Source organism: Osmerus mordax, chromosome 3 (genome assembly GCF_038355195.1).
Source record: "Osmerus mordax isolate fOsmMor3 chromosome 3, fOsmMor3.pri, whole genome shotgun sequence".
Taxonomy (NCBI): domain Eukaryota; kingdom Metazoa; phylum Chordata; class Actinopteri; order Osmeriformes; family Osmeridae; genus Osmerus; species Osmerus mordax.
The window spans coordinates 20,245,416-20,260,607 of NC_090052.1; the positions used below are offsets into that span (position 1 = coordinate 20,245,416).

General features: G+C 44.9%; 1 protein-coding gene across 2 annotated transcripts; it reads left to right on the forward strand.

Annotated features, from left to right (window-relative positions):
- The first annotated feature begins 958 nt into the window (after positions 1 to 958).
- On the forward strand, positions 959 to 14,528 carry stat3 (signal transducer and activator of transcription 3 (acute-phase response factor)). 2 transcript variants are annotated; one of them, XM_067232552.1, is made up of 24 exons: positions 959 to 1,149; positions 4,121 to 4,269; positions 4,800 to 5,043; positions 5,311 to 5,403; positions 5,530 to 5,611; positions 5,922 to 6,022; positions 6,113 to 6,264; positions 6,626 to 6,784; positions 6,923 to 7,015; positions 7,121 to 7,180; positions 7,380 to 7,409; positions 7,530 to 7,623; positions 7,732 to 7,779; positions 7,938 to 8,021; positions 8,826 to 8,924; positions 9,027 to 9,162; positions 9,293 to 9,345; positions 10,236 to 10,330; positions 10,585 to 10,724; positions 10,815 to 11,027; positions 11,167 to 11,209; positions 11,943 to 12,002; positions 13,324 to 13,421; positions 13,591 to 14,528. In XM_067232552.1, exons 2-24 carry the CDS (start codon positions 4,142 to 4,144, stop codon positions 13,641 to 13,643), a joined length of 2,358 nt encoding a protein of 785 aa, XP_067088653.1. In that variant the 5' UTR covers positions 959 to 1,149; positions 4,121 to 4,141; the 3' UTR covers positions 13,644 to 14,528. The 2 variants fall into 2 exon arrangements, with proteins under 2 accessions (XP_067088653.1, XP_067088654.1); XM_067232553.1 differs by lacking the exon at positions 11,943 to 12,002.
- Positions 14,529 to 15,192: the final 664 nt, after the last annotated feature.

The following is a 15,192-nucleotide window of genomic DNA, read 5'->3' on the forward strand; positions in this document are numbered from 1 at the left end:
TAATATTAGGCCTTAGCCATGATATGCCATGACCTTTCATATCATTACGAAAGAGTACTTGCACAATCAGTTTAGAATTGTCAATGTAGATATAAGGAGTTTCTTGTCTTAGAAACTTCAGATTTGGATGGACTTTCATTATTCCTCTTCAGACAAACCTGTAACTTGTGCATCACTTAGTGTACATTGCAAAAAAAATCCCTACCAGGACAAAGATATTAGTTATGAGCTTTCTTATGCTTAAAACAAGCATATAAACTGAATTTCACTTGATAAGATTTACATAATGTATAATGTACTTTAATTAAGTCACTAGAAAATATATTTGTCTAATATACTTAATATAAGTCCAACTAAAGTTAATATTTGAAAACAAGATTATCACACTAAGTGTTTGCAGTTTAGACACTGAAGGAAGTAAATCACCCAGTGGTAGTCGGGGAGAAGAGAAAAGGCGAGTACGGTAGTGTCTACAAGGGCAATTAGTTCATTGTGTTTCCATCCAAGCAAAATGTGGCCCTATCTTCTAATGTTGTTTATTATGCACCAGACACATTAGTCGCAAAAATATCAGGAACTTGTCAGTACAACGCTGCTGTACTGATGTGAATACATCAATGCTGCTCACGTTTAGTCGTATTAAACCTGTGATGACGTACACACTGCCAGTAATTCAGATGACTTCCAGACCGGCTGTTGCGAAGAATACACTTCCTCCTGCTGTAAGGTTATACTTGTAGTCGCCAACATGCGCGCTAGCGGAGGGAGTTTGGCTTCACAGGAACAGCCTGCATTGCGAGGGCAGTAAACACGATTGAGCGCAACCTCCCTTTAGTCTTTAATCCCGCCTCTAAACAATATATTTTACACTGGTTGGATGAAAGTATTTTGGAGTCTTCTATTGCAGCCTTTTCATGTCAATCAATTGTTTAGTGGCATTTCTGGGCTGTCGAGGGTGGGAAAGGTCTGAGTAGGCTACAGAAGTATTTTACGTGTTTAAAGAAATTGAAAACAGCTACCGTTTTCGTTCTTACTGGCCGAGTAACGTTTAAATTTCAAAGCCAGAAGATTCACGTTTCCAAGAGGCACCGGAAGTGTATAATTTCGTTATCAGCTGAAACTGGGCTGACTTTTCAAAGGATAATTCAAGTAAGTGTGAAGGAAGCTCATGTCGCGTAGACTACATTTATTGGTAAGGTTGATGATGCAATACAGTTGTCAAATCATGGATGTGATTACATTGGGACGCTACACAGTTTTTGTATTGACTGTGCACATATAATTAAGTATCAGCGTGGTGCGGGGAATCCCTCCAGACCTCTATTGCTACGTCGTTCTGTTACATAACTAGCTACATTAGCTAGGCAAAAGTTTTATTGAGCGTCTGTTTAGTAAAGCACACCTTTTTAGCTTACAGCTATGTAATATTTTTTGTGTGCTAACTTGCTCTGTCAGATCGTTTATCGTCTGCCGTTCTGTCCACATACGTTTGAAACCAAGATCAATTAATTTGCTTCAAGGAAAGCGTCATCATCAGCTGATTAAACTTGAGAGATCATCTATACCTGGAACCTGTCATTCAAGTGTGCATCGGTTGGGCATATTATAATGCATTGCACATGAACGCCCGTATTCAATAAACAGGGTCCCAATGTCACACACGCGAAGACAGCCCCTCTTTCTCTCTCTAAGAACATGCTGTCTAGTTCCACGGAATTAGATGTATAGCCTCACTGCATCACGTGTAACTATTTATCCAAGGGGTCAATCATTATAGATAGACAGTCATCAGATGGACAACTGTCACCTGTATATTGTAGTTGATGCTTGTGTTTACTTACAGTGGTACATGGAGGGAGTGGCCATAGATTGGTGGCTGTGTTACATCACTCCTGTTAAAGGAAATACATAGTAGAGAAATTACTGGCAATGTAAACTGTATTCACTAACTTCCCCATACTGTCAGTCATTGTATTGTATTGGTTCAACCCATTCATGGAATTTTTTAAACGGCTGACCAGAACATAACTTGTGCAATGGTGATTGAAAGCCAGTATCCCGGGCAATGTGACAACCCCATCGGACGTGTTTTTCTGCTACGGAAGCAAAACGCACAGAGGAGCCAAGTAGTGAGTTCAGTAGTGAGTTCAGTAGTGAGTTCAGTAGTGAGTTCAGTAGTGAGTTCAGTAGTGAGTTCAGTAGTGAGTTCAGTAGTGAGTTCAGTAGTCTGTTCAGTAGTCTGTTCAGTAGTCTGTTCAGTAGTCTGTTCAGTAGTCTGTTCAGTAGTCTGTTCAGTAGTCTGTTCAGTAGTGTTCTGTGTCTCTGTGGCTGTCGCCTCGCTGCTCATTCCTCCCCATTCTTCTAGAGGACTACCAAGAAGTTAAGCATCTCGGCTGAGACAAAGGCTGTTTCTGTGCATTTATCCCATGAAAGACACACCAACCAGCTGGATGTCAGCATATAAACCCTCCCCCTGTCCTATCTCGCGAGGGTTTTCCTCCAAACCCAAACCGACAGTACGCCAACATTGTCGGGGATTTGCGGTAGAAAATGATGGGACATTGTCTTATCATCTCCGATGGTAACACAAGAAGTAGAAGGCAGCCGCATTGAAAACGTCCAGCGGTCGAAACATAAGTTTTGTACCATGACTGAAAGTCAGCAGTGCTGTGTGTTTTTTTGTTTTGTTTCATAGAACTTCACATCATTTCTCTGTCTATGGTGCACATGAACAGTAATAGGGTCATTTTTAGATAGTGACACATAGACTTCTGAGGGGCTGCCCCTGTCTACTCCCTACCCACTGTTGAACAGCAGTACGGATGTGGGAGTTTTCAGACTGTTTCAGACTCAAACATGACTGTTTCTGTTCTTTTAATCTTGGTGTCAGGTCAATTTAAGTAAAGACGAGTGCCTTTGGAAAGTAGGAACAGCATTATAGCTTTGCCTGTCCTGTTAGTCATGAAATCTGACGAGGAAAACAGAAATTGTTAGGCTAATTTAATGTAAACATTTTTTATGTTTCCTTTTATAACAGTCACATAGGTGACTTTTAACCTTAAAGGAAAATGAACAGCCCTCTCCTTTCTATTTCCCCTCACTTCTCGATCAATAATATTGAGCAGGAAACAGGAATATTGAGCTGTACATTTTCTTAGTCTCATTGATAACATTTTGCCTCCATTTTTAATAAGTTTGCAAGCTCCTCAACATCAACCGATTTAGTATATTGTTTAGGTTTCACCCATATGGTTATTTAGAAGGTTGATAGAAGGGTTGATTGTGCTGGTTATTGTGGGAACTGCAGCCTAGCTACAGCTGGTTAGAGAACAGTTTGTTCTGTCCATTAGAAAGATGAGAGGGATACCAGATGCTAACAGTTGTTTCAAACCCAAAGATAAATGAATAAGGTGCTTGAGGTTGCTTTTTTCTTCATCATTTCCTGGGCTTATAACAGGTTAGCAAGTAAGTGGACAATAGCTTGGCCTAGTTAACTTGAAAAGAATGAAGATGAGGACCGTGTCTCCTGTTACATTGCATGCTGTTCTGTGCTTGTTAGAAAAAGTGATGTGTTGGCAGACTTTCTTTCTGGTTTCTGTGGTTTCCTGCTTGAGCAGACCGCGTTTCTGTTTTTCTTTAATGTACAAAACCTGCCCTGCCATTATCAACAAGGCACAGTGGCCAGAGGAATACAGCACAGTAGCATAGAGACCAAGACATGGAGCAGCCATGTGTATCCTGGTGGCTTTCAAGAGCTATTGACCTTTTTCAGGACGGCCCCATCGGTGTCTTATTTCCACGACCTCTCTTCACGTGGGCCCCTTGTAAATGGTAAATGGACTGCATTTATATAGCGCTGTTCTACCTTAGCGGCACTCAAAGCGCTTTACAATGTTTGCCTCTCATTCAACCATTCATACTCTCAATCACGCATACCGACTGCAGCGAGCTACCATGCAAGGCGCCGGCTTGCCCATCGGGAGCAACTTGGGGTCTTGCTCAAGGATACTTCGGCACATGACCTAGGAGGAGTCGGGGATCGAACCGCCAACCTTGCGATTAACAGACAACCCTCTCTACCCCCTGAGCCACAGCCGCCCCTTGTGTGTCTGCTCTGTAGGTTTGAGGAGCAGCCCTCAGGATGGCCCAGTGGAACCAGTTACAGCAGCTGGAGACCAGGTACCTGGAGCAGCTGTACCACCTCTACAGCGACAGCTTCCCCATGGAGCTCAGGCAGTTCCTCGCCCCCTGGATCGAGAGCCAGGACTGGTGGGTACCGTAGGAGAGATGTTCAGATGGAGATGGGTTTTCTTTGTAAAGTAGGGACAGCTTTACAGCTTGCCCTGGATCTCCTGGTCTCGGGCTCTTTTTTGGGGGATTACAGAATAATGACACTTTGTCTGGGTTTGGCACCAGTGGATTTTTGGTTTGAAAATCAGACCAAATGTACAGGAACAATTGAATTATGGCTTAGCTGTTAGTTAGATAAACCTCAGTGTGTTTGGACTGTAGATAAGATATCACCATGTGTATCATCTGGGTCTTGCTTTATTGCTGGCTAATTTAAATGAGCCAAGACAAAAATAGTTCACGACTGGATGTCAGCATAAGGGACTTTCATCTTATCCTTGTTCCTCATATAATTTCAGTTCGATAAAAAAAAAAAAATTGATATCAGAATATCACCTTATCTTTGTACTTTGTTTATATTGCATCTGGATACAGCATCGATGAATAGCCAAGTGTTCCCGTAACCAAATTGAAGTGCGAGTAGTCATTTGGCAGCATTCCCTCCGCAGGGCTTACGCCGCAAACAAGGAGTCTCACGCCACCCTGGTGTTCCACAACCTCCTGGGCGAGATCGACCAGCAGTACAGCCGCTTCCTGCAGGAGAACAACGTTCTCTACCAGCACAACCTGCGACGCATCAAGCAGCACCTGCAGAGCAAGTACCTGGAGAAGCCCATGGAGATCGCGCGCATCGTGGCCCGCTGCCTGTGGGAGGAACAGAGACTGCTCCAGACCGCTACCACGGCCGCTCAGGTACCGGAGCCTCGGGGTGGGAATCTTTTGGTACCTCACAGTTCGATTTGAATCGCTAAAAAATCGATTCACGATGTTTTGCGATTTTTGTTTTTTATTATCCCAAAAATATTTTTTCTTAAAAACAATATAGCGTTTTTTGATATTTGTGAATCGCTAGAAGACTGAATCGCGATTCAAATGTGAATCGATTTTTTCCCCCACCTCTTGTGTCCAATACGTTTTTTTTGGGGTTGTGTTGTTGACGAGCCTGTGTTCTCTGTGCAGGACGGCACGGCAGCCCACCCGTCTGGGACGGTGGTGACTGAGAAGCAGCAGATCCTGGAGCACAACCTGCAGGACATCAGGAAGAGGGTGCAGGTGAGACACCTGTGGGGCCCCCTCGTCTTGTCTGGAAGGGGGGGAGGTGGAGGGATGGTGGAGGGTCTCTTGGAGAGGATCGTCACACAACACATCTGACTCTTGGCATCTGACTCTTGTCCTCAGGATATGGAGCAGAAGATGAAGATGCTGGAGAACCTGCAGGACGATTTTGACTTCAATTACAAGACCCTGAAGAGTCAAGGGGGTAAGGCCCACCTGACCACGTTTCCTCCTCTACTGTCTCCCATTCAAGTGATGTGTGTTTTCAGTGTGCCTCTCCATGTACTCCCTTCAACTCCCTGTCAGGATCTCTCATGCAGAGGATAACAAGTCTAAAGCTCAGGGTTACAGCCTTTTGACTGCAGATCAATAGGTCACGGGTTTCCCAACTCTACATTGCTTTGGATGAAAGCTAGATGAATTCAGTATTACGTTATTATCATCATTTCATTCAAACTCCTCGGTTAAAGTTAGGGGCATACCTCTTTACTACTTCCTGTTGTCGTTGTGTTCAGAGTTGTCCCAGGACCTGAATGGGAACAGCCAGGCCGCAGCCACCAGGCAGAAGATGGCTCAGCTGGAGCAGATGCTCAGCGCCCTGGACCAGCTCCGGAGGGTATGCCCCCTGGTCCTCCTCAGAGAGCCTCCGTAGGGCAGGCTCAGCGCAGGCTTGACTGACACGCTTCCGTCTGCCTCACGTTTTCAGCAAATCGTGACAGAGATGGGAGGGCTGCTGTCGGCCATGGACTTTGTGCAGAAGAACCTGACGGACGAGGAGCTGGCCGACTGGAAGAGGAGGCAGCAGATCGCCTGCATCGGAGGACCACCTAACATCTGCCTGGACCGCCTGGAGACATGGTAACCTCCCCTAGTCCCCCCTCTTCCTCACAGCATCCCCCACCCCCCTTTAGCTCCTGTGGTGGTGTACCAAGATGCACATAAGGAGAACACGTTGGCGATATAGACATTTACATTACATTTAGTCATTTAGCAGACGCTCTTATCCAGAGCGACTTACAGTAAGTACAGGGACATTCCCCCCGAGGCAAGTAGGGTGAAGTGCCTTGCCCAAGGACACAACGTCATTTGCACGGCCGGGAATCGAACCAGTAACCTTCTGATTACTAGCCCGATTCCCTTACTGCTCAGCCACCTGACCCCACTATATAGGTGACACATTGCACTGTAAAGATGATTTCCTGTTTCTCTCTGCGCTCAGGATCACATCCCTGGCAGAGTCCCAGCTCCAGATCCGCCAGCAGATCAAGAAGCTGGAGGAGTTGCAGCAGAAGGTCTCCTACAAGGGGGACCCCATCATCCAGCACAGGCCCGTTCTGGAGGAGAAGATTGTTGACCTGTTTAGGAACCTCATGAAGAGGTGTGGGCCTGGACTACTCTGCAATATCAGGGCTTAAATAGATACATTTCCAGAGATGGATTTAATCATAAAAAAAAAAAGAATGAAATAGTGTGATGTTGTTATAAACCTTTCATGGATGTGATCTGGCTTTTGCAGTGCTTTTGTGGTGGAGAGACAGCCTTGTATGCCCATGCACCCAGACCGACCACTGGTCATCAAGACAGGCGTGCAGTTCACCAACAAAGTCAGGTGAGAAATGAGCTGCTTCATATGTCGTTTTCATTTCTATCTTATCACATGAACTATCGTGTTGCTATGCACCTGTATTAAAACTGTTATCTCTCTCTCTTTCAGATTACTTGTGAAGTTCCCTGAGTTGAATTACCAGTTGAAGATAAAAGTGTGTATTGACAAGTATGTTTTCCAAACAGCTAGCTGTACCTCTGTCTTGATCATCCAGAAAGCTAAAATATACGATATATATCCATCTGAAAAGATGCCTATCCATATTTTTCTAGGCCTACCCAAAAATATTTTTCTGGCTACGCCCCTGCTATATACATACACAATGTTGTTCTGTAGAAGCTCATTAAATGTCTGTCTTTGATTACAGGGAGTCTGGTGACGTGGCTGCTATTCGAGGGTAAGTGATTGTCAGCTGCATCAGAAACTCTGTTTCAGATTTGTAAGCCTCTAATCAGACTTTTATTGTAAAGGCACAAAAATGCTTTGATTGATTTTCTCCACCGTGTGGTCACCGTAGGTCGAGAAAGTTCAACATCCTGGGCACCAACACCAAGGTCATGAACATGGAAGAGTCCAACAACGGCAGCCTGTCGGCAGAGTTCAAACACCTGGTGAGGGACAGAGTCTGGGCCCTAGTTCCACATCCCGTACATTTACATGCACCCTGTCCTTCTGGAACTGTTCATGATCAATACCCCCCCACCCCCTGTGTCCTCCAGACCCTGAGGGAGCAGAGGTGTGGTAACGGAGGCCGGACCAACAGTGACGTGAGGAGCCCCTTCGCACCACACAACCACCTTCACACAGCTCACCATGCAAGCTGAATCACTGAAAGGGGGGGGAAACGTGTGCGGTGTTAGGTGTCTCCTAACTAGCGGCGAGGGTCCTGTCTGCGTGGCCGTCTGAGCTGTGTTGTCCTCCACAGGCCTCCCTGATCGTCACCGAGGAGCTCCACCTCATCACCTTCGAGACGGAGGTCTACCATCAGGGCCTGAAGATCGACCTGGAGGTGAGAGCCTTGATTGGCGACAGCCGGCTACTCTGCGTCACCGGGCGTCTACTGAAGAGCCGTCGAGCGTAGCGCGCGTCGTACTTCCCCACTTCTGCATGCGGAAAACGCAATCAGTTCGGAGAACTGCACAGCGTTGATGAGCCGTGACTTTGCCGCGCGCACAGCGAGCCGATGGATGACAGTGATTCGACACTCGCCATGCCGCCCACGGCTTCCAGTGAAGCGGCTCGTTCTTCAGCATCTTAACAAGAGATTAACGGGGAGCTCCACTCCCTGCTGTTCCCGGTCCTCTCACCCAGCCGTCCCATACGCTCCCCCCTCCACCTCCCAGCCCGTGGAGCATGCCCAGAGATGACTTCTTGATAATCATGCTATGTGCCACACATCCAGCCCCCCCTTCCCTGAGCAGTCCCACCCACCTGCTGTGGCACAGGAAGAACAGAGGTGGTCAAGTCCTTGAGGACAGTACTAGTGTGTGTTGATTTGAACACTGTGCTGGCAGCACAAACACAGCACGGTGAAAACCGATTAGTCATGGTCTTTATCACACTGGAGAAGACAAACGGGTTAAGGGGCGTTCACATGAGGCTTGGCAGGGACACTGGCTTGTTCTCGCTCAAGAAGAGAGTAAACAGTTGGTAGTTGTAACATGTCACTGTCGTTTTTTTTCTGCTTCACATCTGTGAAAACATTTGAATGTTAGTTTCGTGTGTGTGTGTGTGTGTGTGGGGGGGGGGGGGGGGGGGGGGGGAATTATTGTGCACCTGACTAATCCTGATGTGCCTGTCTCTCGTGTCGTAGACCCATTCCCTACCGGTGGTGGTCATCTCCAACATCTGCCAGATGCCCAATGCCTGGGCCTCCATCCTGTGGTACAACATGCTCACCAACCACCCAAAGGTAGCACAGCTCCCTCTGGTGGAGGGACAACCACCCTTCCTCCTTCAGTCACCTCAATGCCAGATGTGAGATTAGCATGAACGTTTGTCTCCTGTCCCGTAGAATGTGAACTTCTTCACCAAGCCCCCGGTGGGTACGTGGGACCAGGTGGCCGAGGTGCTGAGCTGGCAGTTCTCCTCCACCACCAAGAGAGGCCTGACCATCGAGCAGCTCACCACCCTGGCTGAGAAACTGCTGGGTGAGGCCAGAGAACCCCCCCTGTCCACCCTGTCTAGCTGTGACAAATATCAGCCTCCAAACCGGTACTGACTGTGTGTGTCGTCACGTTAACTTGTCTGTGGTTGTTGTGTGCATTGTCTCTGATTCAGGGCCTTGTGTGAACTACTCCGGATGCCAGATCACTTGGGCCAAGTTCTGTAAAGTAGGTCTTCACCCTAACAAGTTCTCTGTTCTCCATTGTGTACTCCTGTGGCTTGCCCGCTCAAATAAAGCTGGGATTAAAGTCCCGAAACTTAAGTCCCAAATTGACCTAACCAATCAATCGGGGCTGAAGCAGTTCCACATAGACCCATTCTAGGTTCTCAATCCGACCTCATTCGTGCCAGGTTCAAGTCGTCAATATTATTGTGGGTGCACACTATTCTTAAGCTGCCTAAAAGGTGGAATGTGGATCATTTCGATCCACAAAAATCAATGTTCACGTGACTTCTTCCTGAAAATGAGTTCTCTTTGAAGCACATACTGTGACAGCTCCATCATCCACCACCTCATTCAAATAAATTGACAAGCCGTGATTGACATGAACGATACGTAGGTTGAGATCCTTTATTAGACCTTTATTTCGTTGATGAGAAAAACATTCACTCACTAAACACATCAATGTTGACTTTTTTGACATTGTTTTAAATAAATACTATGAATCGATTAGTTTCTGTAGCTATGATCATTATATTGGGGTAATTTAGATCAAGACATTTTACCACAAACTACCATATGATTAATTTGTAGGCTAGTAAAAGTTTTTTTTATGTATGTAGATTTTCTATAAATGTACATTTTTGATTGATAGTGGTTAATAAAGTAAAAGTAAAGTAAAATATAGCATAACGCCAGAAAGTCTGTGGTAAATCATTTCTTCTTCGTCTGGTCAGCGTTACAGGAACGTCTGGCTAAGTAACATCACAGGCTATTGCCATAGTAACTTGAACTCAATTGAACTGGCTTTATGGAACCGAATCAACTGGAAACGAGTCAGACGAACTGACATGAACCTGGCTTATTCTGTAAATTGTTTTTGTTTTTCTCCCTCAGGAAAACATGGCTGGGAAAGGCTTCTCCTTCTGGGTGTGGCTGGACAACATAATAGACCTGGTGAAGAAGTTCATCCTGGCTTTGTGGAATGAAGGGTGAGAGTTTCTGGCTGTGTTCCCCCTTCTATCTTATTTGCACTATGGCTTACTGGAAACGCTGGTTAGGATCCAAGTTTAAAAAGTTCATGACACAGAGGGTGATGCAGTAATGGGGAGGGGGAGAGGGAGAGACCCAATAACGGCAAACTTCCCTGAGGTCAGTATCCCTTAACCTGGAACAGCATGCATAACAGACAAATAACCCCCCCTCTCTCTTTCGGACCCTTTGTCTGTTTATTTCTCTCCACCAGGTACATCTTGGGCTTCATCAGTAAGGAGAGGGAGAGGGCCATCTTGAGCCCCAAACCTCCTGGAACCTTCCTGCTGCGCTTCAGTGAGAGCAGCAAAGAGGGAGGCATCACCTTCACCTGGGTGGAGAAGGACATCAGCGGTGAGGACACCCCCTCCTCTGTCGGCTCGTTCGGTAAGGCTGTTGGGGCTTTCCTGACGTGCGTGTGTGTGTGTGTGTGTGTGTGTGTAGGGAAGACCCAAATCCAATCGGTGGAGCCGTATACCAAGCAACAGCTCAACAGCATGTCCTTCGCCGAGATCATCATGGGCTACAAGATCATGGATGCCACCAACATCCTGGTGTCTCCGCTGGTGTACCTGTTCCCCGAGATCCCCAAGGAGGAGGCGTTCGGGAAGTACTGCCGCTCTGAGGCCACACCCGAGTCTGAAACCGGAGACTCCGGTGAGTCTTCCCTTTTATGCTGGCAATGATGGGAATGGTACTTAGATGGTGAAGGACACAATGATATGTTTGAATATGAAAATGTCTTACCATAGGAGTGAACTTCTTTCCAAACACTTTTCTCTCTCTCTCCAAACAGTCACCCAGCCATACTTGAAGACAAAGTTCATCTGCGTGACCCCGTAAGTATCTGTTGGGAGTAAATGCCTGCTTGGCTATCATGCCTTCTAATGTTACTCAGTGGCTTTCAGTCAGGTCACTGTAATTTCATCTGGAGATCTTTTAGATATGTCCTCAAGAAGATATTTAGACAAAGCAGTATTGTATTTCTGTGTAAATTCTCCATTCAGCCCAAATCTCTGAATGTCCTCCACAACTTCTTTGTGTTGTTTTGTAGTGGTTGGGGGGGGGGGGGGGGGGGGGGGGGGGGGGGGGCTTGGAGATGGGTGGGGCCCAGAGCGTTCTGTGCTCTGGAGGACTGTTAGCCCCAGGAGAGCGGACAAGCAGGAGTAGCCAGATGGTATATACAGCCTCGAGGATTGTTTAGCAGGAGTAGATTTTCAGTTCCTCAGTGAGAACAGAGGGAGAAGGAAGATGGAGGGGTGGTGATGGTGATGGTGGTGATGGTGTTGGGCCTTTGGAAAGTGACCTGCTCAGCTGAGCCGGGCCCTGCGGCTCCACGGGGCTCTGTGCAGGCTGGTCCATGGAAGTGCTTTCACCATTACTGTGTTTTTAGGCATCCACCGGTAGCCCCCATATACTTTAGAGTAGTAGAATATAATTCTACCTGTGAGATTTTTGTTGAGATCTTATTTTTGGAGATTTTTTGTTTGTTTGTTTGTTTTCATATAGTTTTAATTTCTTATTTTTTTAATTTTTTTTTATGCTCAGTGAGAACATGACCTGTCTCCGTAGGTGTCCCTCCGTGTTCTTGGACTTTCCGGACAGCGATCTGCTTGCAAGCGGATTCCCTGGGTAGGCGCAGAGGGAGGTGGCATGATCTCTAGGGCGTCGTGTTCCTTTGTTTGTCCTTGTTCAGGGGAGATAGCCCCCCCCTCCCCTTCACTGCTCACCTAAAACCCCTCCCCTTCCTGTGTTGTTCCCCACTCACCTCCGTCTCCTCGGTTCTAACCTCGGGTTCATCCAGTCGTCTCGGGTTTCTGGGTCTGGGAGGCTCTCTCTTCCAATCACATCTAGATAGATTGATACATTGACCAATGGATAGGTACTTGATTCATCCTCTTGGGGATGAATCAAGGGAGTCAGGTGGCTGAGCAGTTAGAGAATCGGGCTAGTAATCAGAAGGTCGCTGGTTCGATTCCTGGCCGTGCCAAAATGACGTTGTGTCCTTGGGCAAGGCACTTCACCCTACTTGCCTCGGGGGGAATGTCCCTGTACTTACTGTAAGTTGCTCTGGATAAGAGCGTCTGCTAAATGACTAAATGTAAATTTGCAGGTTAAACAGGCTGTACACAAGTAGTGTAAGTAACACACAAGTGACATACAATAGTTCAAGAAGACAAATACCAAATCGACTGTAGATCACCTAGTTGTCTCCGCTGTCACTCCTGTTGTCTATTAGCAACACTTGTAGTGATCCATGATGACAGCTTGTTAACTACAGTGTCATATCTGTCTTTGTGCTGCCATCCTGGGAGCATTTGAGGAGATTCATACAATCTTGACAGTGACGCATCCTTTGCTTAATTGGCGTATGTGTGATTGGATGTCCGTTTGGAGTAGAGATCTCTTATCCCTGGTTGATAGTTTCATTTCACCTTCTTCAGTCAAATGAATTGTGTGGGATTGTGTTTTGCACTCAATTATATTAACACTAACCTGTTAGTCATATGTGCACCCAGTTCTGCCTTCGAGAAGTGTAGCTTCATCTGTTCACTCGTCACTACTCTTCCTTCTCTTTCACACCTGTTTCTCTCTTCAGCCATTCGCATCCACTACCCTCCATATCCCACTGTACTTTGACATACTCACACACAAGCAACACATCACAATGAATGTTATATACTCTAGCACTATATATATAATAATATAATTATTATATAATAATATAGCACTGCCAAATCAACACAAGTCCATGTCCAGCATCTCCACTGTACCACATGCCATGGTCATAACTGTTGTTGACATGCTCACCATTACTTTCAGTCTTGGTAAGCATGGGTCTGTGTGTGTGTGTGTAGACATATAGACTTCTCCTTGAAAGCATGTGTTCCATTGTGTGTGTGAGGAAAGGTGTCTCTTTCTTACTGTCTCCCCACGCTGTGCTCTGTTACAGCACCAACTCAGGAAACACCAGCGACCTGTTTCCCATGTCCCCACGCACCCTGGACTCCCTCATGCATAACGAGGTTGAACCCAACCCTGGACAGATGGGTGAGTGATAGAGCCTGACACACACACACACACACACACACATACATACATACATACATACATACATACATACATACATACATACGTCAGACACGCTCTCACATGTTTTCTTACACATGTTGTGTTCGAAACTAGTATCTTAATGGCAACTCTTAACTTTTCTTTTCAGAGTCTTTAACTCTGGATATGGAGTTGAGCTCGGACGTGGCCTCTCCTATGTAAAGAGAACGTTTGTTAGCGTGACGGAAACCTTTCTGCTTTTTCAGTTTCAACTTTTCTTTTCTGTTCCAACTGACTTTTGTATCGTACACGTATGTGATTTTAGGCAAGAGTTTTGACTCTGTCTGTGCAACCTTGCATGGCTACATACTATGCTAATGATAAAATCATAGGTTATTTCACTATTACTGTGTTTTTAGGCATCCACCGGTGGCTCCCATATACTTTAGAGTGGTAGAATATAATTCTACCTGTGAGATTTTTGTTAAGAACTTATTTTTGAAAAATATATATTTTTGTTTTCATATAGTTTTAATTTCTTTTAAATATCCTGAGTTTTTGTTTGTACAAGAATGTCCAATCAGGAGGATTTTGATTTTCCAATCACACAGCTTTTCAAAGACGGTTATTTTTACTTAGCTATAATGTTCTGTGGCATTTCATGGTTGATGTTTTTGTAGTCCATTTATTTGTATCTGTGTAGTCCACTTGTCTGTATCTGTAAATGTGCTATTCATGTTTGGGTCTCTAAATGATTTAGTTACCATTGTTCCTGAATTGCTCTTTAGAACAGTGTATCACAAAGAAACCCTGAGGTTGTGAGCTATCTGATGCATTAAATAAGGAGATAAGGACCGAAGTGACAAACTAAATTGGCCAATTTCAGTCGCTTATAAAGGTCATTCCTATGAAATGAAAGGTTTTCTTTTCTCTTCTTGTGTGAAAACAGACTTCATCATTAACTGACCTTTTTATTCTGTCTCACATGCAGCAGGTAGAGAGAGTATTGAATTTAGATATCATTCACAAATATGCAGTGGTGCTGAAGCCACCCACATTTGTTTCAGTAGTGAATAGCACTTGCCATTTTACATTAATAACTTTATTTTATTTTTTCCAAGTGCCTGATATCTGATTACATGAAATACAACACATAAAGTATGAACAATTACTTTAAGAAGACTTCATTATTTTAGATATTATCTTAAATGTGAACTTGTCTTTTTGTGTTATTTAAACAAATCAATTGTGAACAGTTTTGAGATCAAACTCCTTGCCTCATACTATTTCACACATCTAATCACTTCTGTAATGAGTTTTGTCTGTACTGTATGTAATGGTAAAAAGCTTTCTGTAAATGATTCTGTTATTACTCTTAGTTTGAACTAAAAGATAATAAAAACATGATCACTTCCAACACTTGACACTTAAAACCCCAAAGGGGTTTATTAAACATCAGTGTGAATAAGTTATATATATATTTTTGGCCTGCATGTAATGATAGTGTCTTATTGTGTTGCGTATGCTAGGATTTTTTCTTTTGTTTCTGGTGACATCACTGAACTGGTGCTTCAGACTAACATCCTGATACTTGGGAGTAGATTTGGATGACACCACGATGAATAATAATTGGTTGGATCAATAGTCAATTCATCTGACAAGTTTCCTTTCATTACCTCAGCTCTGCTCAGCAAAGTGCTCTTTGGCACTAATAAAGAGCTTGTGTCAGACCAAATGAAAAACACACTAAAATGCTGATGAATCATTTTAT

What these genes read in the sequence shown, in the direction of transcription:
- stat3 (XM_067232552.1), top strand. Translation starts at nt 4,142, where the DNA reads ATGGCCCAGTGGAACCAGTTACAGCAGCTGGAGACCAGGTACCTGGAG. An exon ending in TTTAGGAACCTCATGAAGAG is followed by an intron (nt 6,785 to 6,922) that starts GTGTGGGCCTGG and finishes TGGCTTTTGCAG; the next exon opens with TGCTTTTGTGGTGGAGAGAC. An exon ending in ATAAAAGTGTGTATTGACAA is followed by an intron (nt 7,181 to 7,379) that starts GTATGTTTTCCA and finishes CTTTGATTACAG; the next exon opens with GGAGTCTGGTGACGTGGCTG.